At 43.0% G+C, this 23,316-nt stretch overlaps 1 protein-coding gene across 1 annotated transcript in view; it reads left to right on the top strand.

Annotated features, from left to right (window-relative positions):
• Positions 1 to 15,764, top strand: part of UST (uronyl-2-sulfotransferase) — a 285,491-nt gene extending 269,727 nt beyond the window's left edge. The window contains exon 8 of the mRNA XM_012655540.1: positions 15,184 to 15,764. Within this exon, the coding sequence (XP_012510994.1) occupies positions 15,184 to 15,467 (284 nt within the window). The 3' untranslated portion in view covers positions 15,468 to 15,764. The remainder of the gene's footprint in view (positions 1 to 15,183) is intronic.
• Positions 15,765 to 23,316: the final 7,552 nt, after the last annotated feature.

Raw genomic sequence — 23,316 nt, 5'->3', positions numbered from 1 at the left:
AAAAACTGCAATAGATTTATTCTGTGAAAGAAAATGCATTTAAAATGAGCTATAAAAAAGAAAAAAAAAGACCTAAGTTTTGTGATAGCCCTATATGAGTACCCAGTTCATAAAATCCAAAAATGAGGAAAGATTTCATCACTGTGATTGTAGCCATCACGTAGTGTAATTTACTAAGAATTTTTTGTGCACCAAATGTTTTACGAGCAACCATACTCACAAGTGCCCTGCTATCCTACTTTATATTCTCACAGTCAGCATATGCAGGATTTTCAAAAGGCCCCTGTGCATTTTGAAACTTAAGTTAGGTGATAGATGGACGTCATGTTACCTTAAAATAAATGTCCTAAAATTTAGGAAAATCGCATTATACAAATTTCAGGATCTCTGACAAAAGAAGGTAAGTGGCATTTTAGAGTTGACAGAACTGAAGACATTATCAGCTATGAGAAGAAAATTCATCACTCAGTATCTAAAGTTGCCATTTATCTTAGGGAAATAAGCAAAAGGCACGTGATCACTTATGAACAAGGATGTATATCACATATTATTTACAGTCATAGAAACAGAAAAACAACCCTGTTACCAAACAGTTGCAGACTGATTGTATGGCCTTTGAGGCATCCATAGAATGGAGCACATAAAAACACATTGCAAAATATGACTTGGAATACTTAATGACACAGGATGATGCTCATGATCAGTGAAGTTTTTAAAAGACAATAAAACCAATTAAGCAGTATAACAGAGATGTATTTTAAAATTCATATGCATAAGTAAGAAAAAGACTAGAAATATATTACCACAGCAATAATTGTGTCTTGATTAAAAATCATTTTATTTTCTTAATCTTTGTCCTAACTTTTCCAAAAACTTTACCATGTGTATATTTGTGTATGTATGTACATACATGTAAGTATATATGTGTATGTATATATGTACATCATAACCAGAAAAATGAATTTTTAAATTGTAAAATATTTTTAAAGCTGAAAGTCTATAAGCTGCCCAAGGGCTTTATGGGGATCCTATATGTAAGTAGATAGGTAGCTTGATCTATAGGAAACTCTGGAGGAAGAAATAATAGCCCAACATAAAAAACAAGACAAAGAACTGTCCTGTGGCCATGTCACCATCTGCGGAGTGCCCAGAGGGACAGTGGGTGTTAGCAATTGACTTCGGTATCATCAGGGCTGGATTTAGACAATGAAGTGTGATTCCAGGAGAGGGGCTCTTCCCTGTCAAAGGAGGAGTGTGTGTGTGTGTGTGTGTGTGTGTGTGTGTGTGTGTGTGAGAGAGAGAGAGAGAGAGAGAGAGACAGAGAGAAATTCAAGTAAGCTAGGCCCGCTAATACCATAGAGACTATGAGAAATAGAGAGGAATCCTGTACATAAAGTATAAGCAAAGCTTATACAATTGTCAAATGCCAAAGGAATTTGGACAGAACTGCTAGGTTAGTATATCTCTTGATCTTCTCTGTTTCATCAGGTTGTCCTCATCAGTCATTGATTCGGGCTTTTGTAATACAATTTCAAATAAGGTAGCAAAAATACAGAAAGTAACAAAAATGCATTTCTCAATAATTATTTCAAATAAAAAAAAGTATTTCTGGCAAAGAGATACATTTCATTGATAAAGCCGTAGTAAGTCTTCCAGTAAGTTTTCTTTTTCAGAAGTAGTTTTAACACATTAACTGCCACGTGAGTTGTATTTAACTCACACTAGTTTTGAGCCCAGGGCGTCCTGAAGCATGTGTAACTCACATGTCTCTAACTTGAGACCTGCGTGAACTATTTTTCAAGTTGCATATAACTCACACACAGAAAACAATAAGAAATAACAAATTTTTCATTTAATTAGAAAGGATCTTTTTGTTTTAGAACTTTTTATTCTATTTTCATAATAAAACTCTGTGGCCCCAAGGAAAACAAATTTTTTTTTTCTAGCGTGGCAGCCAATGTGTTAAACAGAAAGGTTTGGTTCAACTGTTAACTGTGACAATAAACTCTTTTATTGCCATTCTCATGCCCAAGTCAGTATTTTAATGACAAAATGTTAAGTCGAGGAAAGCATGCTTGCATATTTAGGGTGGTATATACTTTCCTAGAAATATGTCAGCTTTTTGATGATTGGGGTCATGATGCCAGACTTGGAGAGAAAGTAAACAGGAGCCCTCGTCCATAACCCAGGGCAGCAGGGAAAGCAGGGAGCTAGAGCTGCTGACCTTGCTGGGCACTGAGGCTGCCCCACGGCCCATTCCTCCCAGCACACGGGTCTGGCCAGGAGGGGCTGAGCCTCTCTCAGCCCGGACATGTTGAATTCTAAACTTGAGGATCTCAGAGCGTGGTTGTAAGGCCCCTGCATCAACATGAGCTTGGGTGCTAATCAACAGGGCAGAGCCACGGACCCCTCCCTGCAGGGCGACCTCTGTAGGTGTCAGGCGCCTCGGGTAATGCATTGGGCATTAAATTGGTGGCCCTACACAAGGGCACAAAAGATAGACATCTGAAGCCACCAGTGCCACCCCTTTGTGTGCCCCCTTCTCGCCCTTCTCTGATGCTCCATTATGAGGAGCATCCTTCCATCCCTAGGGAAACAGGGATTTCCAGATTGCCCGGGGAGTTAGTGGAAGGATTGTACATTTGTTTCTCTCTTTATTGTTTACTCTTCCTCTTTGAGGAGACAGACTGTGTTTTCAGCTTTTATTTTATTTCTTTTATTCCCTAGAATCGCGCATTGTGCTCATGACTGTGTTGATGAATGGGCAAACGAAATCCAGGCAAGAAAATAACTAGTTACCACCAACACCTCCCCCCTAGCAATTTTGGCAGATTCTGAGGATATGTAGGGTGGAGTTGGACCCCTCAGGCAATAACCTGGAGGCCCCTCTGGTGAGCCACCCTCCCCTCCAGATTTCAAGGGGTTAGGACCCGCCTATGCAATACATTTCCGAAAATACATGCTCCTCGTAGGGATGACTTCCATCCCACAGGGGCCAGTGTCCTGGTCTTCATGGGCCCTCAGTGATCTATCCCATGTAGGACAATGGCTTCCTCTTCCTGGTTCCTTTTATTGTGCTTCTGCTTCTAAAAATCAAAGCAAAATTCAAGCATTGGCAAGCCTTCATTCTCTGCCGTAAACGAGCCTAGTGCTTTCAGGCATTTTTTTTTTTTTGAAAGTAAATCATATATCTTTCACTTGGCTACACAGAGAAAAGGTTCTCCTGAAATTCAAAGCGGTCTCAAATTATTTTTAATTATTTATATTTCCAGATCTGGGGAAAAAAAAAGACTGCCACAAACAAAAAACCCTCTGTTTACCAACCCTAAGCACCGAGGCAGCCATGAAGTGCTTTTTGTTCTTTTCTCCCTTAATTGCCATACCTCCAAGAAGCTGTTCTTAACGTGCCATCGATCATCTGAGTGGCAAATCCAGCGCTGGCCCGGCCAGCCCAGCACTTTGCTGCAAGCCTCGGTGACACACATTCATTTCCGTCAGAGGCAGCCGTGGGGAGCCAGGCTGCCCTGCAGTTCTAGTTCATATGTTTGAACTGTGTGGCCTCCTCATATAATTCAGGAAATGAGTTTACTCTATCTGTGACAAGCATCGTGTTCACACGGTTTCAGGAGCAGCCAGCGTGGTGCAGGGCTGCGCGGGGGTGGCAGGCGTGTGCCAACGCTGGGTAGTGTGCCCACGGGGCTCCTTTCCACTCCCCGGTGCTGCACCTGACCGTGACCTCATCACACCTGTCACCTGAGAAAGTGCGCCTTGTCCCTGTGCGTTGGAAATCTCTGGATGTGATCTAACCTGAGATTGGAAAGCCACAGTTTTTGCAGACAGGCGCTTCTTAGGACAGCAGGGCCTCTTGGTTGATGGCCCCTCGGCTCCCCTGACACTGAAGAAGTGGTGCCTTTTGACTATGCTTATTTTTTGGGGGGGTAAAATTTGGCCCCACTTCTAGTTGTTATTAAACTTGTATTTATTTCGTGCACATAATCTCTGCTGGACCAGATTGTTGGGGGTAGGGGTCAGCGTGGAGTGCGTATTCGCTTCGATGGAGGACAGGACTGCCAAAGCCAGCCTGGCATCAGAACATACTGCAGGTTGGGGGTGAGGTTTTGTTATTTTGCATATGGTTAACCATCTCAGAGGTCATAAAGCAAAGCCTCTGTCCTCCTGTGCAGCAGCTGGGTTTATACAGTGTTTCCAGATTGTTTACTGTGGCCCAGAGCCAGGGCTACATCGTTTTTCCATTATGCATGTTTGACAGATGAAGAGAGGTGGGAAGGGAGACTCCAATGGGCAGGTTTGTGATTTCCTTTTTATTTACATTAAAGGGACTTTTAAGAGAACTGAAGATTATGAACCAGTCCAAACATAATGTCAATGCAGCAGAGGTAGAGTGGGCCATTGCTGTTGCTAAAATATCCAGATCTTGGGCAGTAGAGCAAAATAAAAGCAAAGAAATTGGGCAGTAATGTCATTATGCTTGTCACTGCACAATCTTGCATGCAGACAGGTCACTGGTGAATGATATTTATCATCACATGCAGAAGTCAAGTTCATAGTGCGTGCCTGGCAGTGCAAACCAAAGTCCTGCGTGCAGTCCATGCACATGCATCCCGTGCAGATGGCTGTGCTTGGTGTCAAGGGCCCTGCAGAACCCCTCCTGTGCAGTCCTTTCCCTGAGACACCAACTCTCTGCAGACACTCCCAGTGGCCTGGCCTAAGTTCTTCCACCAGGAAGTATTCAAGACTGAGCAAAGAGCCACAGTTTAAGTTATATCCACAACAAAGCCCTTGGACTTGGGTCAAGAGGATGTCATCTGAATGAATGTCTTACTTCTAAATAAACCATTTTTCTTTTGCTAATGGAGAAACAACATTAGAAAGTACCAAAATGATGGCAAAGTAAGTAATTGAACAGCATTCATATAGCAAAATCAGGTCACACGGATGTCTTTTCGCTGCAACCGTGTTTGGATTTCTTGAGTTAATGGCTGTCGTAAGTAACATACACAGCATAAATTCATTAGCTACAAGGTGGCAGCTTCTACATAGGTACTCATGTTTGTGGCAACTTTCCCTTATCACAGTTTTTCTAAGCTTTTCTAAGTATTTGTAAGTGATCTGCCGTCGTTAACATAGTGCTCTTCAACAGAGCAGCTAAGAAAAGCAATTTCCACTCCCTCTCCAGAGCAACCCATGATCCAAACCTTCTTTATCAGGCTACCAGAAATTTGATTTCTAGAAATGGAAAGTTTGCTCAGGAAGGACTCTCAACTAAGGAAGGAATTTAGCAAAAACAACATATGTGTATTCAACACCAAAAGTTGCCCTTTGGGTTAATCCAGTCTTACAGATGGATTTAAAATACAGGTTTCAAATCAACAAACATTTATGGAGGGTCGTTATGTGCCAGGCCTGGAGCTGGACACTGGGGAACTGAAAATGAAAAAGACACAGTCCCTTTCAGTCTGAAAACATTTTTGCTGGCTTGCAGGTTTTGCACCAGATCCTCCCAGACTTACCAAAGCATTCCCCTCGACTTAGAACACTCAAGCCCTTCTTTTCAACCGATCCCCTCAATGCCAGAATACACACAGGGCGAGGAGAAGTGGGTGGTTATAGATTTCCACTCAATTTGGAAATTAACAGCCTGTGATGTAGCAAAAAGGTGCTAGACTGGAAATCAGAAAGCCGATTTCTGGTCTCAGGACTGTCTCGTACTGGCCATACAACTTTGAATACGACCTTGAGCTGGACTTGTGACTTTTTGGGCCCTTGGTGTCCATCGGTAGAATGGGTTCCTGTGAAGATTGAGTGGATAGTAAGGGGTGCTGTAGAGGACCCTCTGCACATGAAGGGGACACTATTCTGTTGGGCTGGGGGCTGTTTGGACCACTGTCTAGAAGGCTTTATTAACTACAGAAAATGGCCACCCCTACTGCACTCATTCTATTCCTGGTCTTTCCCCCTCTACCAGCATTGGGTGACCAACTACAGGTGTTTATGTCATTGGGGGTCAGCTATAAAAAGGTTCTTCTTTCGGGCCCTGACTTGTTTTCCGGGTTTTTTGCCCCCCTTTCTTCGGGGGGGGGCCGGGGGTTGGAGGGTTTTTTTTTTGACCGTTCCCACCCCGGTTGCTTGGCATGTCTGTAAAGAAGAGACAATCTCTATTATGCTATTCAAGTAGAAAGGTCACAGGTTGGAGTTTTTTTCTTCTTCTTTATTCCCTTCTGAACACTTCGCAGCTCAAAACCAGTGCCTATTTTGAGGAAATTTTCTGCAATTACCATGAGCATAACTAAGGAGATTATTTGGCCAATCTCTAAAGGTAAATAACAAAAATGAAAAAACAAAAATCAAAGGCATTTTGAAGCCACAGCTTCTCTTTGCCAAAGTGTATTGATGAATTAAAGGACAGGGACAGAAAAATACGATGTGGCCCACAGCTGGCCCTGCTGGTCCAGAAAGGCAACCGAACCACAAAGTTAAATGCTGGAATGTGCAGACCCACTGGGAGCTGAAGAGCCCCTGATGTGAGGGTAGACGGCTTCCCGCTGAGGCTCCGGCTTAGAGTGGTCAGGACAGGGGCTCAGGAAGTTCCGTGAAGCACATGCGGATGGATACTAGCTGCGTCCCCACCTGCCCGCCTCCCCGCCTCACAGACACACCTAAGCCTTTTTCATGTCTGACAACACCCTCTTCCTTCTGGTGGCTCTTTCATTCACTCAGGGAGCATGTGCAGAGGGGTACTCTGTCCCCCAGGGGCTGAGCTACAGAAACACAAAGACAAATGGGCTATCACCCCTGTTCTGATCACTCTCCGCACAGAGACCTCCATTAGAAGAACTGCTAAATGAAGCCTGGTGGGATGTTAAGAACAAAATTCAGGGAAAATTTTTCATGGTGTTGATAGTGCCTCAGAGGCCTCCTAAAAGTTTTCCATCTTTTGGTTGAAACACACACACACACACACACACACACACACACACCCCTTACACTCTCAGTCTTGCACACACAGCAGATCTTCATGATTAAATAGTAGTTATGAAAGACCCAACTTCATGCAGAGTATTTAAGACAAGCCTCTGAGGCGGCTCTCCACTGGGGATTTCTGATGAAGGAGAGGAAATGTCAATGCCAGCCAACAAACCAGAGCGAGAGGCTCTCTGTCCCCATGATGACTGGCCCAGCTGGGAGGGATCTCCTAAGACTGTGCTCCATTCGGCCACAAGCCCTGGGAAGGGTTAAGAACGAGGGCTCATTAGTCACACCCCCCACACCTAGCCTGGCCTTTCCACTCGCCAGCTGTGTGAACTTGGGCACGCTGCTAAATTCCAGTGCCACAGCTGTAAATGGTGACAATAAGAGACCCTGTAGCACTGGAATTTTATAAGGATTAAATGTGTGTCTAGATATCTCGCAGACCTTGGCACAGAGAAAGCTCTCAAAATGCCTGTTGATGATGACGGTGATGATGGTGATGTCACTGCTTACAACTCCTGTGCCTGCTGCAGAATAGCTATTCCACAAATATCGGCAGAAAGAGGGAAGAAAGGTGACATTGGACCCACCAATGAGGCCCAATCGAAGCCTTCATTTTGACATGAAGCACTTGCTTCCTAGGTTTATGAAACTCAGAATTTCAAAACCTTTACCGCAGAAGCATAAAACTTGAATTTCTGTAGCAGCCAGGCAGGTAATATAAAAGAATGAACTGGCATGTAAGGTCTGGGGCAAACTGGAGCACGCGGGCCTCTCTCAAGGGGGGCAGTCACACTCAGCTCCAGAAGAATGTAGCCTCCCTTTGAGAGAAGCCAGAAATCCAGATTTCCATGTGAAATAGACCAAGTCTTACAACAACCAAGTCGATTTCTAAAAAAATACCCCACGGGCCAAACAACACACTGCCTGCCAGTCCGATCTCAGGCTGCCTTCTCGCCACCTTGCCTTGATGGAAGCAGCTCTGTATTTGTCCCTCCCTGTAGAAACGTTTATGGGTGGGCACACGAGACCTGAGCCTCTTGAAGTTGTCTCTCTGTCCTGCCGGGTTCAAAGGACATTCATGGGGTGGGCGCTCTGCATCGTGATGGCTATATTTTACAGCGTATGCCCCCCTCATGAGGACTACTTCACTTCCCAAAGGATGCTAATAATAAACATGGATTTTTAACGCATAATTGTTTTGTGGCTGAAATAACAACAGTCTGCAAAAAAAAAAAAAAAAATCCTAACAACTTCCTCTAGAACTGCTATTATGGCAATCTGGAGAGAGGCTGATTCCATAGTTCATGTAGCTTTGTTTTATTTGGAGGGAAAGTCTGGCATTTTACAAAAATGTGGAACACTCAGCAATGGAATGACTTTTCCATAGCACTGATTATTGTACAGCAAGGCACATAACCATATGTCTTTGAAATCTGATTTTAAAAATTCTCTACTTACTATACAAGGCAAACTGCTCTCTAATCTTTCCATATGAAGGTTGATGGTTTTCTGTGGGCTCATGAAAAAGTCCCTGGTTATAGTCCAGTATTTATATTTAGGGAAACCTCAACACAATGGGGACCCAGGCTAGCATTCCAGCTGCGCAACCTTGGGTAAGTCATTGACTCTCCCAGAGCTTCCATTTCTCCATCTGCAGAATGGGGTGGTGACACTTACCTCACACGGTTATTGAAAATGAGCCCGAGCAGTGGAGCCCTCCTGTGGTCCCAGCCACTCAGGAGGCTGAAGTGGGAGGATTGCCTGAGCCCAGGAATTCGAGGCTGTAGTGTGCTATGATCACGCCTGTGAATAGCCACTTCGCCTCCCACTGGGAGACATAGCAAGACCTCGTCTTTAAAATAAATAAATAATAGCATATATGGCCTTCATCCAAACCCATAATGGGTGTTCACTGCCAGTGTTGGTTCAATCAGAGTCTCTGTTTCTCCTGTCACAAAATAGCACTCCTGTTTCTGACCATAACATAAGCCTTCTGGCAATGTCATTAACCTTTTTATTAAATTTGGCAGCTCTGTGGGAAACAAAAGGTCAGAAAGGCTGTACTCGTTTATATGAAGTTTTGGTTTTGTTGTGCACGGTGGTACGAGAACTGAAGGGTAGAGGATCAGATCGTGCCACCCAGGGAGTGACGGGGAGAAGGGAAGGAGGCTGGAGCAGAGCCCTGGGAAGCACTGACGTGCGCAAGCCAGGCTGGGAAGAGGGGGCACGGGGAGAATGGGAAGGGAGCAGTCAGTGAGGCAAGGACAGCCAGGGACAGAAACCCTGCTGTGGATGCCAAGGGAGGACAGGGTTTTGGGACGGAGAGTGGCCAGCAACGTTGTGAGGTCGTGCTGAGAGGTGCCCCCTGAGTTGTCAACAAGGAAGCAAGAATAATGTGAAGGGAGTATGGAGGAGCAGAAACCAGGCCGTGATGAATTTAGTCATGTGTGCAAGTCGAAAATGTAATAACAGATGTAGACAATTCGATGCTTTTGTTTAAGAAAGGAAAGCCTTGAGCACATGTGAATTTTGATGAGAAGGAACCAGCTGAGAGAGAGAGAGGTTGACCATGCAGAAGGGAGGACAGATGAGGGAGAGAGGGAGGGCACAGAGGATGGAGCAAGAATTGGGTATTCATGCAAAACCAGAGCTTAGTAAAAAAAATTAGCTCTCGTAAGAATCCTCTGATCTGGCCGACACTTCCCTCATGTTTAGACAGGGGATGCAGGGAGGGGGCTGAGAACAGTGGGGAGGACTGCGGTGACTGAAACGCACTTGGCAGGCTGGGGCAATGGTAGGGCCTCAGGGAAAAGCTTCCGCTCTGCCCTCTGAAGGGTCCTTGAAAATGAGCTGACAATAGGCAGAGGAGTAGGAGAAAAAGCCACAGGCGTTTATTTAACATGCAGAAGCACAGGGGAACACAGGAGGATGGTGGCCCAGTAACCCAGTCAGGTCCAGATACTTCCACATCCTTCTTATTAGGGGAAGGGGAGATTGGTGCAAATGTGGCGATTTTGAGGGGTAGCAAATGATTGTTAAGGGGAATAAATGGGCCCAATGCTCACACCAATGGTAAGTAAATCATTCTCTTTGGAAATTGAATGGGACCAGTGAACAGACAATAGTTCGGGACAAAGTTTGTCCGGTCTCTAGGTGTGGTGTTTCATTTTCAGTCTCTCCTCTGTGATAGTAATCTTGTCTGGTTAATGAAATTCCAGGGGAGGGGATCAGAAGCCGTTGTGATCCTCTTTGTCGGGTCTGGCTTCTAGGTGAATAAGGGAGCTTCAGGAAACAGCCTCATCCAGCATCTGCTGATCTACAGCAGCTTTTAATTTAAATCAATCAGCACACCAGGGTGCCATTTTGGAGGTGACCTTCCCTGTACTCTTTAACTGTCCAAGGCAGGATCTTTTAAAGCTCCTGCCTTGTAGCCAAAAGTGAAAAATTCCCTTTTCCTTCTTGCCTTAAAAGTCTGTCCTGCCTGTAGAGTTTTCTAGCAAACACAAGGCGCAGGCCCCTAGTGCTCTGTCTGGCCCCGTCAATAGCTAAACCATTCTCGTCAAGATAGAGAGGTGACGTGTAATTAGAATTTGGTTGGAAAGACCATTTGGGATCTTGTCAAATATAAATCTTATTAAATATCTCTCATTACCTTATAAATTTGGATAAAATATGTGCATGTAAGGGAATCCATGTGGAATCACCAGGGCTGGAGCTTTCCAGGAAGAGACGTGACAGCGCACACTGGAATTTCAGACGCTGGTCGTCACAGCAAGGCCGACTTTCCCCAAACTCGGTAGATCCTGGGGTCAGTTTCTCACTGGGTTAGAATAATGTTTCCTACTGGAAACACATAATTATCAGTTCAAGCCACATAAAGCACCCACGATAAGCTTTCACCTCTGAGGTGGGGCTGAGAAACTCTCCAAATAGTGGTTACTGGGGTGGTTTTCACCATCGACTTGGTGGGTCTTGGCCGTTTTCATTGGACCCAGAGATGATCTAGTCCAATTTGTTCTTTTAATCAACCCTTGTCTTCCTTTAAATTGTAAACCGATTATCCATTCCCTCTAAAACACCTGCCTGTTTCCTGTAAGATCTAAGTCTGGGTCCCGAGTCGACCTGAGGAGCAGCAGCCTCTAGGCCCAGCTGTTGACCATTATGCGCTATCCCATTCTGGGGAAAGGTGCGAGGACAGCGATAAGGTTGCTGACCTGTCTTCACCACGTGGAACCTCCCGCCTCTGCTGCTTTCTGGCTACATGACCTTGAACAAGTCCTAGTCTCGCTCAGCCTCAGCTTCCTCATCTGTAAGATGGCTCTTCCATCAAGGGGCTATTGTGAGCATGAAATACATAAGTGCTCAGCTCAGTGCCTGCTGCACCTTGGTCCTCACCAAATGTAGCTGTTACTATAAAAATATACCAAAAAGGAGCAGGCTGAGCTGGGACTATCACCATCTCTTGACATGTCAGTTAACTTAACCATGTAAATATGCCCTGGTTCTTTTCACTTGTACTTGAAGGATGTATTAATAATATCACTCTCGACAGAGTTGGTTACTGGTTCTGCCCATCCGCCAACTCTCCCACCCCAGCTGTAGAGAAAAACTTACAGGGAAGTGAGTGTTATTGTCATGAACTAGGAGTAGCTTTAGAGCAATTGACATAGTAGCCTAATCTTAATCAGAGGGAAATGCATAAATCCATCATGCTATAACTTTTAAAAAATCTTCCCAAAGTTTTTCTGGCTTGAAGGTAGTAACCCTTTGCAGCAAGTCAACTCAATCCATTATATAGACCAACATTTGGCAACCAATATATCTTAAAGACTAATCTAGGAAGTTACCTTGCTCTAGGTTAAATATTTGATGGATATTTCTTGGATGGTTTCATGGTCAGGTATTTATTTGATGATACTTGCTGTACCTTGTTTTTAGGAAATTACTGTTTTAACCATAATACAAAGAGTTTTGAGGCCCTGCAATGGAACAGATTCCCAGATTACTTCTTTACAAAGGTCTAGGCTCCTCTATACTTCCCCTTCTGGTCTTTGTCCAGAACTTGCTAGGGTGGTCAACTGTTAGGCCCTTTGCTTATCATAAGATGTAAATCCAAGTCCTTCCCTCATTGCTGGTGCGATGTTTATGACTATATACCTGACTGGCACATAAAGGAACTAACCCCAGTACTTATTCATTATACTGGGGGTTAATACTTATCAGAATAAACAAGATATTAATACATAAAAGATTGTTGAAAGAAATGCAGCTTATTGATTTCTCAAAATCAAGGATCTTTAACCTATCCATAAATACCTAAACTATATATGAGCTTCATATATGAGCTTCCAGAAGTGTTCCTGAGCATGAGCTTTGGTCAGGTTCTTAGGGGGGTTAAGGACCATTATTCTGGATGTTCTGAAGTGTGTTCCCAGATCAAGCCAGACCAGGAGAGAGTTGAGGGCCTAGAACGTGCTGTTTTCCTCTCTTACTCTTGAAACTCAAAGCTGAATTTACTCTAAGGATGTTATTAAAATGTTGCTAATTGCATTACAGTTTTTCTTATGAAAATTGATACAAGATACTTCTCTATGGTTTCATAACTCGGAATAGTTGTGAATAGATTATTTTAAATTAGCAATGTGATATGTTAAATTCTTTGTTGGCTGCCAGAAAATTTAGAGCCAAACTCTCAATCTACCTCCTGCACAAATCATTAGGCCATCACAGCATTCGTTTGTGTTACTCACCACCGGGGTTCAAGAGGCTAATAAATAATATCCATTTTCCCCTTGCCTGGGTTCTAAACTAATTGAGAAATAGACAAGAGACAGATGAAGATCCGAATATCAGTCTTATTACAAAATGAGGCTAGGTAGGAGAATATCACTCGGGTGTGGGGAGAACCAGACTGACAACTTGCCATCCTGAGTTAGCCAGATCCATTTTAGAAGAGTCTATGCCAAGTTCTTGAACAAAAATTCTAGAACTGATATATTTTTTAAATTTCTTCTTTAGAATTGCTACTGGAGGCTTCAGAAAGTATCTCAGATATCCTCAAAAATGGAAAGTCTTTGTCTTTGGGGGTGAATCTCATTTTGGAAATAGCCATTTCAAGCTGTATCTTGTAAATTATGTACCTATCCAAATTTGGTGACAAAAGTTTTAGTTAAAAACAAGATGATAAGCTGGGTGTGGTGATGCGCATCTGTGGTCCCAGCTACTTGGGAGGCTGAGGCAGGAGGATCCCTTGAGCTCAGGAGTTTGAGGCTGCTGTGAGCTATGATAATGTTACTCTAGCCTGCGTGGCAGAGTGAGATCTTATCTCCAAAAAAATAAATATGTAAAAATAATATTTTAAAAAAACCAAGATGATAAAAGAAAATACAAGGACAAATCTTCATGATCTTGGATTTGGCAATGGTTTCTTAAGAATGACACCAAAAGACAGGCAATAAAGAAAAGGAAAAAAATAGATAAAATGGTATCCATTAAAATGTAAAACTTTTATGCTTCAAAGAACACTATCAACAGAGCAAAAAGACAACCTATGGAATGAGAGAAAATATTTACAAATTATATACCTGATGTACATTCAGAATATCCAGAACATTTAAAGAACTTCTACAACTTAGCAACAACAACAACAACAAAAAAAACACATTTAAAAATGAGCAAAGGACTTGCATAGACATTTCTCTAAAAAGGATATACAAAAGACCACCAAGTACATGAAAAGATCGTCAATCATTAGGGAAACCGTTAGCATCAGCATCATTGTCAGCAGTCATTAGAGAAATGCAAATCGAAACCACAATGAGATAGAACTTCATGTTTACTAGGATGGCTATAATTTTTTAGAAAAGGGAAAATAACAGTTGTAGGAGAGGAGTTGGAGAAACTGGCACATTCACGCATTGCTTACGAATGTAGAATTAGGAATGTTAAATGATGCAGACACTATGGAAAACAGTTTGGCAGTTTTTCAAAAAGTTAAATTACCATATGACCCAGCAATTTCAACTCCTAGGTATATACTCCAAAGAGTTGGAAACAAGGACTCAAACAGATATTTGTATGCAAATGTCCCTCATAGGTGGAAACAACCCAGTGTCCTTTAGTAGTGAATGGATAAACGAATTGTGGTATATCTGGACAGTGGAACATTACACAGCCTTAAAAAGGAGTGAAGTGCTGATACACACTACGACATGGATGAGCCCTGAAAATGTTATCCTTAGTGAAATGATAGACAAAAAAAGAACAAATATTGTACGATTCCAGCTAATGAGGTACCTGGGATAGGCAGATTCGTAGGATAGAAAGTAGATTAGAGGTTACCCAGGGCAGGGTGAGAAGAGGAGGGGAATAGGGAGTTATTGTTCAATGGGTATAGAGTTTTCGTTTAGACTGATGAAAGGATTTTGGAAATAGTGGTGATGGTTGCACAACATTGTGAATGTAATCAATGTCACTGAATTGTATACTTTGGTTAAAATTGTGTGCTATATTTATAACATTTTTATGTCATTAAGCATTAAATATAAAATATATAATATTTTGTTATTAAGCATTAGTACAAAATTAATGTAAAATTAAGCAGATTTTAGTTATATATATTTTGTCACAACAAAAAAATTCAAAATTTGCAACAGTTAAAATTATATTTAAGAACTCTAACAGTACTTTACTTTTCTTGACAAATGCATTGTGAAATAGTGAAGTGGAAACAGATTGTGTATCAGGTTCAACTTTATATCAATATTTTAAAACTTAAAAAAAAACAAACACAAGATGATTAGAAAGTGGTGAGATAGCCCTTATGTTCCTCCTGAAGGCAAAGCCCTTTACTCATGTAACAGGAAATAAAAGAGGAAAAACAGGTAGATTTTGCTGTTTGAAAGAATATATAGCTTACAACTGAATTGCAAATCGCATGGTTCACGTCCCATGAAAAGGAAATTGGATAGTTTATGTTTAGTCGACTGGTGTTGATATTAACACCTAGAATATGGAGAAATCTTTCCAAATATTGTCAGGAGCACTTTTTTCCGTTCTACTAATTGGATACGTAGTAGCTTTCTTTAGGGGCTACCAGTATTGTGCAGGAAATGCCGGCCCTTGCTCTTGTCCCTTCTAAGCTAAAGCGCTGCAAACAATGGCTCATGCAAGACCCCGGTTCTTTTCCAGAGCACAGGAAACTTGGAAACATGACTGTGACGGTGAAGAAGACTGTCCCCTCTCCCGAGGCCGTGCAGATCCTCTACCAGCGGATGAGATACGAGTACGAGTTCTACCACTACGTCAAAGAGCAGTTCCACCTGCTGAAGCGCAAGTTTGGACTTAAGTCTCGCGTCAGCAAGCCCCCCCTGAGGCCACACTTCTTTATCCCAACTCCACTGGAAACCGAGGAGCCAATCGATGATGAGGAACAGGATGATGAAAAGTGGCTGGAAGATATTTATAAGAGGTGATGCCAGCACTGTGTGGCCTTCATGGCTTTATCTCCTTTTTCCAGAAAGTTCTTTGTTTGGGGAAGAAAAATCCTTAAGGGACTAAATTAATGCTCGGGTGCATTAAAGGAACAAAACATTCCCACATGTTGGGGTCATTGGGAGATGCCCGATTTTGCGGGTTTTATGTGTTTAATTTTATTCTGTGTTTTTTCTTGGCTCCTTGGGTCTTTCCCAGGTACACTAGGTGGCTCCGTCACAAGGCATCTTTTCATAAAACAGCTTCCCCCTCACCCCGTATGATGAGAGAAGGGGGAGAAATATAGCCCATAGCCTAATAATTTATCATTTGTCAAATGACTTACAAAAATATTACCTCAGTGGTAGGAGACATCCACACTTGTATATTTCAGTAGAAATACAAAACCACTTCAGAGACCAGGGAATCTACTCTATAAAGTTCTAAGAGAAGAAGGTAAGACAGATTAGAACATCAATGGGAGGATGTCCCTGGTTACGTGGTTTCTACCCATATGGGTAGAATTCTGCCTCTGGTCCATCTCAGGGGACACTTTCACCAAGAGCAGCATCCTTATCTCCGAAAGAGCAAGTTGGTTTGTGCCACGTCCCCTACCAATCCAGATCCGGAGTACCTTTCAAGGTCAAAGTGCATGGCAAGCCCCATTGAGACATTTCCATTTCCAAACACCATACTGACAGATACCAAAGTAGCCTAGCAGGGAAAACAATTTGTTTTGCTGTGTAAGGAAGAAGGTAGGCAAGAAGATGAAATCTGAAGGCGTGTGGCATCAGGAAAAGGGCATGCTCGTGTCCTTTGCACCCGGTATGAAGCATCCTTCTCCCTAGCACTGCTTTAAATGGAAATCCCAGGAACCAATTTAGTCTAGCATTTGACTCCTGTGGTAGAAGCTGAAAGCCTGACCACAGACTGTGCATAATCAAACACATCCCTGGCCAAGTTGGGTCCCTTAGGACCTGGTACTATGTATTATAGTACCTTCTTGTCCTCTGGGAGGTGTCCGTTTTCAGTAAAAAAAAAAGGTGGGGAGGATCCTGAATTCTGTGCAGGTGGCAGAACTAGAGACCTATTTCTTCTGGAACATTCTTGGTCCTGAGAATCCCTACCAGGGACATCAAAAAACGAGAAGCAAAAGCTAGGCTGGCTAAGAGACTGCTTGCCGGGCTTTGTGAGTAGGGGGCTGCCGTGTGTGACCTGAGTAGATGTTGAGCAGTTCCATTGCCCTGGGGTATCTCTTCTCTCCACCTCCCACCCCCCGTCCCTGCCACCAATCAATGATGCCTTGGTCCAATCATGAGAAATCTCTTCCTTTGGATTCTGAAATGTTTTCACCTTAAAAAGTCCTAAAAATGTGCATTCTCCTGGGTGGATTAACACAGAGCTAGCTGGGAAGCCGGGGTGCCGCAGTATCGGCAGAAAGGATACTTGCAACAAATTTTGTCTAGTTCGTATTTTCCCCTAGAGCCAGCCCTTCGAGAGCACCAGCAAAGTGTGAGTTGGAAATACTTAATAGTAAATAAGACTCTGACTTTACACAAGCTACACATTTTCTATTTTTCAGAAACCAACAAGTCTCTCTAGAATTTTTTCTTCCTGCACTAAAATTGGACGTTAGCCAAGATATAGAGTGAGTCATTGAGAACCTGCCGAGTGTGTGCTAAAGCTACTTTATCATGAGATGTACTGAGAAGGCTCCAGCCCACGGGAGTCCAGTGAAGGCGGGGACCCCAGAGGCAGAGTCCACTGCTTGGCCACTGGGGGGCCTCCTTTCTGCCTCGGAGGACTATGGCAGGGAAATGATTAAGGGCAATGTTCTTAGAGGAAATATCCTTTGTCCAGTTCAGCGAGACCAGAACCCTCCCATCAGGCACGCTTTAAAAAGCAACCTGGAGAACAGCTATAGTATTCAAAACAAGTACAAGAACTGCTGCCTGCTACATTGTGAGTCATTTCTATGAAATTCCGTATGGAGAATGATGATTAGTTTACACACTGTGCAAGCTCACAATCTGAAAATAAAGTTGAGTTGGCTCTGTTTTCTCTGCTGTTGTCAGAACATCAGGACAATTGGTCATTCCAAAAGTTCTTCCTCTTACTGCAAGTTCACATGGGCCTTTCTACTCGTGTGTTCAAAGGCATTTATTTTCAGCAGTGATCATTATAACCTCCCAACAAAAGATGCTGACAGACCTACTTGCAGAGCCTTAGTGTTATTTTGTCCCAACAAACAGCCTCTAGGTCCCGAAAGTCAAGGCACTTCATCAGTTTATTTGGCACACATGACAACGTTTTTTTGGCTCTGGGCCCAACACAGTTTGTACTTCATGAAATATATTGTACATTTTACATAGTTTAATTTAAAAAATACCTTTTAAGCTAGTTGATCTTTGACTGCCTTATTTATTATAACCTTTCAGCACATTCCAAGATTTTAGTTACTCAGGAAGGAGTTAATTAAAATGATTTTATTTTGGTCTGATGGATGTTTTTTAAAAGGAAAATTATTATTATGAACCTTCAACCTACTTTCCTTGAGTGCCGTAAAAGTGCTTGTAAATCTTTTTTTTTTTAAAGAAGAGAGAAAAATGACATTTGACATTGATGGAAATTCAAAAATATATATGGAACTGAAACATTAGCTTAGCTAAAATAAAAGCAATCTGTGTTTGAGATGAAGTGTTCCTTAACTTATTCATTACCCATGTAAATAAATGAATATAAATAAGTTGAAATTTTTTCCCCATTCTGTTGATAGCTGTAAATAAAAGTTCCCGCAGGTCCTCACAGCACCCTCAGCTTTCTTAATTGGCCAAGCTTTTTTCCTCAAGATGTGATTTTGAAAAGATGTATTTTTCAAAATCTATCAACTTTCATTCTTATAATTATGTGACACCAAAAAGGGTGACTGAAAAAAAATGAGTTAGTCATTTATTTATCTAGTTGTGTATATAAAATACCAAACAACTGATTTTATCGCTATTTCCACTGCTTTGTTTGGTATCATCAGTCTCCAAAATCCGACGTCTACGGGCCATGCCAACGGTGATGTAGTAAGGGCAGGATATGCCACGTCCCTTACTGTGTAAGCTTATCTCTTTCTCAGACATGTAGAGCCTCAACTTGGGCCATTCCAAGCTCTCAAGTGAGTGGTCTTCATCCAGAAATGCCCTCCCTGGGAAAGCTCGCTGCTGCGGTCAGATGGAACTGACAGAGAGAGAAACTCCGTGCTTTCTACAGATTGGACACTGCATTCCAACCATATGTGACTGCTTTATAAAAGAAAAGAAATCAGAATCTTGGTACTTAATAAGAGAAAAATCCATTTGGTAATAAGATGCTTCATTCCAAGTAAGAATCTGAGAATCTTAAACAGCAGGTCGTAAGTTGTGACTCTGTTATTTAATTTGTTCTTCAAATGATGGACAACCAAATGACAATTGACTCTGAATGCACTTCAAAGCCCAAAGTACTGAACAAAAATGTGGGGTCGCTGGTTCCGTATAAATGTGCTATCACCTGCAGGTTTATCCAATGAGTCGTTTGGCTTTAAATGAATGTTATGGATAATGACAGTATTTCTTAAAAGGCAGAACGACAATTCACAGCCATTAAGACAAATAGCCCTCTGGGTCAAAATTGTGAGATTCCCTTCAAGTAAACGTAAAGGGGATTTATTTTACCAAAATAACTTACTTCACATCTGATGATAAAGAAACCTGGAAAAATTAAACAAACAAAAATATTTGTAATGTCCTGCTACAGAAAAGCCTATTTTAGGCTAAAACGAAAAATAAGAGTCTGTTTAGAAAAACATGAAACTTTTTTAATAGCACAGAAAAGTCACTGTGGTATAACTCAATGTGTTCGTTTGGCCAGGCTGCTACAGCCTTGGCACCTTACACAGGAGAACTTTATTGTCCCACAGTGCTGGAGGCCAGAAGTCCGAGATTAAGGCGTCAGCAGGGTGGGTTTCTCTCGAGGCCTCTCTCCTGGGCTAGCAGATGGCTGCCTTCTCCCCGTGTCCTCACGTGGTCTTGCCCCTGTGCTTGTCTGTGTCCTCATCTCTTCTTGTCAGGACCCCCGTCACACTGGATTAGAGCTCACGCTAATGACCTCATTGTAACTTAATTGCCTTGTTAAGGGTCCTAACTCAAAATACAGCCACATTCTGAAGTGCTAGCTAAGACTTGAACACATGGATTTTGGAGGCACACAGTCACCCAAAATACCGAGATCGCAGTGGAAGAGTTAGAGCAGAGAAACTGAAGTCCAGCTAGGAGAGAGGCAAGCATCACATCACAGGCTCCTGGCATTGCGGTGGGGCTCAGTGACCCAGTCCTTTCCCTCGTTTTATAGACCAGGAAACCAAGGTCCAGAGAGGAGATGCAACTGTATCACATGCTAACTTCTTCCATGAGGGTTCGCTTAACTTCTGAGCATCTACCAAATTATTAATTAAACCTTAAAGTGATGACGCAGCCCAGGGCCATCTGCTGACCCATATCCAGAATGGCGATGATGAGGCACACTCGCCACACCCACTGCCACCTGACACACGGAAGCCACCTCCCTGCAGCCTCCCCGGGAGTCGGGGCTGTGGGACTCGGCCTCTTCCTCAGAGGGAGGCCCTATTGGTTCTCAGTCACTGAAGTCCTCACAGACAGATGCCAAATAAGTAGTTTATTCTAGATTTTTCTCTCTGCTCACAGGACACAGACAGCCTTCTGTTTCTTGGTAAACAGATTTGGGGCATGTTTGCCCCTCTCAGCTTACAGTGTTTTAGTTCTCTTAAAGGCAACATGAAGATTCATGTCCTACTGCCTATAAGGAGTTTCAGATGAACCCACCTCAAAAAATACAGTCCAAGTGAGTTCAGAAAACTAGTTGATGTCGAGTGCAGACATGGCCCAGGAAAAGCAGGACTGGAGGACAAGCAGACCCCGAGCACTCACGGGGCTCCTCACTCCCCGACCGTTTGATCCCCTGGAGAATTCCCTCTGCCTGGGGCAGGCTGGGCCCATGGCTCCCACCACTGCAGATTCCCAGGGACTGCCCAGGCCCGCAGATGTTCACGGGACACCGAATCATGAACTGACCGCTTGTGCATTTTGGATTTCAACTTGTAAACACGGGGATTCCCTTCTTACAAAAAAAAAAAAAAAGTTGGGGGAGATGAAAAATCACTGTGCAAAGGAAAAATGTGAGCTAAGTTTTTCCTTTTGGAATCTTGGCTTGCAAGTTTAGCTATCTTCAATCTGGCGTACACCAGACACTGTATGCTTTGAGCAGGCATGGAGCAGTCTGCCCTACATGGCTCTGCCAGAACATTCAGACTTGACCTGTGTGTAACACGCCTCTTATTCCAGGCATGAGCAGAGACAGCCCGGGGCATGGGCCTGCCAGACTCAGCAGGCTGGCCACGGCTGCCACTAGAAGGGCGGCGAAAACCAGGAAGCAGAGCGGTTGGCTGACTAGGGCAAGCGCTGCCCACCAGCAAGGTCCCCAGGTTCAAGTCCCAGCTGCTCTGTTTCACTGGGCGTTGGAGTAAATCACTTGACCTCCTTATGTCTGAAGTCAACCCAGCTGGAAAACATTAGGGAGAAAATAGGACATCCACTGCAAAAACCAAGAGCTGCTTCTGGGATGAAGCATATCCCACCCTTCTCCCCTAAATGCTAATAGACTAAGAGCCACAGCCCTTCCTAGGCTGATGAAGGGTTTGTTCTCACCGCAAAGCATTGTATCCCCAGCAAGAGAGCATGGAATTACACATAATTCCAGGTCTGCGGATGCCCCAATCCCTCACGTCTGCAAGTGTTGTTGCCCAACATGCTGATGGGTTCACTGAAAACAACACTTGTGAAATGCGAATTGAGCCAATAGGAGCAGACACATCCTCCTACACGTCAGTTAGAGCAAACACAGCAAGGACCCGTCCTGAAGAACCATCAGCCCCTACCTCTTGGCCTGGCTTCTGCTATTCTACTTACTGTGCTAGTATCCAAGACAAACCACTCTGTGGACTCGAACATTCTTTGGGATGCGTTTGTCTAGCTGTGAGTTACCAGACTCATCTCTGATTCACAGCTTGTACTAAATACAGGCTTCCTCTAGCTTCCGTACGGTACACTGTGCATATGTGATCCTGTGAATAACAATAATAATAATGAGCCTAAAATGTCCATGTGAATTAGTCCAGGTTGTGCACAAGGAAAAGTGTTAATAAAAACCGAAAACCTGGCAGGATGGGGTACAGCACCTCTTGGAGTCTTGTTTCTCATTCTCAGAAGCAGCGTCAGCACTGCGACGCTGTGCGAGGGATCTGGGAGTGATTCTGTGGGCTGGTGATGTTTTCAGCATGGCCGATCCTTCTGACCTCACTGTAAGATTTCCATGGGTCGGGACGTTAACGTATTTGTTACTACTTTTTCAAACATGGAGGAGAGTTATGACACTGACCACAAACAACCTTATTGTCACCCTGTTTGATGTTCATATCAACTTTCTATTTTCTTTTTCTCTTTTTGGCACACTGTCCTACGTGTTCTCCCTCTTTGATTGGAAGTTAATGAAGCTCTAATCTAGTGCATATTTCCAAAAAATATTCATGAGGTGAATATAGGTGTGTGAGATAGGCATGAAAAAAATCATAGTGTTAATTTGGGAAACACTGCAGTTCATGGTGTGGTGTTCACAGTATGGTGGTATGTTAAGAGCATACTAAGGCCTCTCAGGTGTGCTGCAGTTTTAAAAAAGTTAGTTTATCTTTGTTGAATCCTAAATTTCTTAAAATTATTTGCCACAAAATGCTTATTTGAATAAGACCCTGTGGAACTAGTAGTGTTCTGGGGATTGCACTCTGGGAAACATTGCTTTAATGTCAGTCATCAGTTGCTTACCTCCTGCCAGGGTTCAGGTGTGGTCCACGTGTTCTGCTTGAGGAAAATAGATTTGCAGGTGATTAACATTTTGATAAACAGAAGACATGGACAGATAACATTTTTAGTGAAATAATTAACAAGGAATCATCTTTCAGTTTTGTTTCTTCTCCCCAGTTACATTTCCTATCTCAGGAAAAAGTAGAAACTCTTCTTAAAGCAAATGTTTTTATACTTTTTCATATTATTTGCATACCTCAGATCAATTGACTGCTTCCATTTAGATCCGTGTTCAAATCCAACTGAATAAAGGACATGGGACCCCCTTCTTTCCCTGACCTGTGGCTGGCTGTGCAGTAGGAAAGCAGTGGCGAAACAAGAGATCCAGGTGGTTCCAGTTAGGTTGATGAGTGAGATTTCGAATGCTCAGCTCTGCGGGTTGGGCCACCTGTATTGTTCTGTACACTAGGGGGCGCCGTATCCACAACAATTTATTCTAGAAATCACTAGGTCTTTCCAAATCCGATTTCTCCTCCCTATCTGCTTATTTTCCTTCATTGCTTTACAACAGTATGGCCCAGAAGGAACCCATGGTTGGTGTATTTAAAACACAATGTACTCAACGTCAGTTGATCACTAAATTATCTTTCCCAGGTCTTGTGACCTGGTTTTGTTTTGTTGCTATCATCTTAAGATTACTAGTGTATTTTTCAAATCGGTCTTTATCGGATTGTCTTTCCTGAATGTATTGCATAATTACAACATGACTGAAATTCTGATTCCGTGATCAAGAGGTGACCCTTGTGATGATTGTCACGGATAATCCTCAGGCTATACCATAATTGCAGCTGTAAAGGTAAGTATTCATAGAAAGTGGGTACACTGAGAAAAACAAGGATGCAGGAAGACGTGAAGAAAGCTGTATTGCCCTGTTACCCAGGCAGTTCAGACT

Source organism: Propithecus coquereli, unplaced genomic scaffold (genome assembly GCF_000956105.1).
Source record: "Propithecus coquereli isolate 6110/MARCELLA unplaced genomic scaffold, Pcoq_1.0 Scaffold48, whole genome shotgun sequence".
Classification (NCBI taxonomy): domain Eukaryota; kingdom Metazoa; phylum Chordata; class Mammalia; order Primates; family Indriidae; genus Propithecus; species Propithecus coquereli.
The sequence above is the reverse complement of the archived record's forward strand: the minus strand, read 5'-3'. Positions and strand labels throughout refer to the sequence as shown.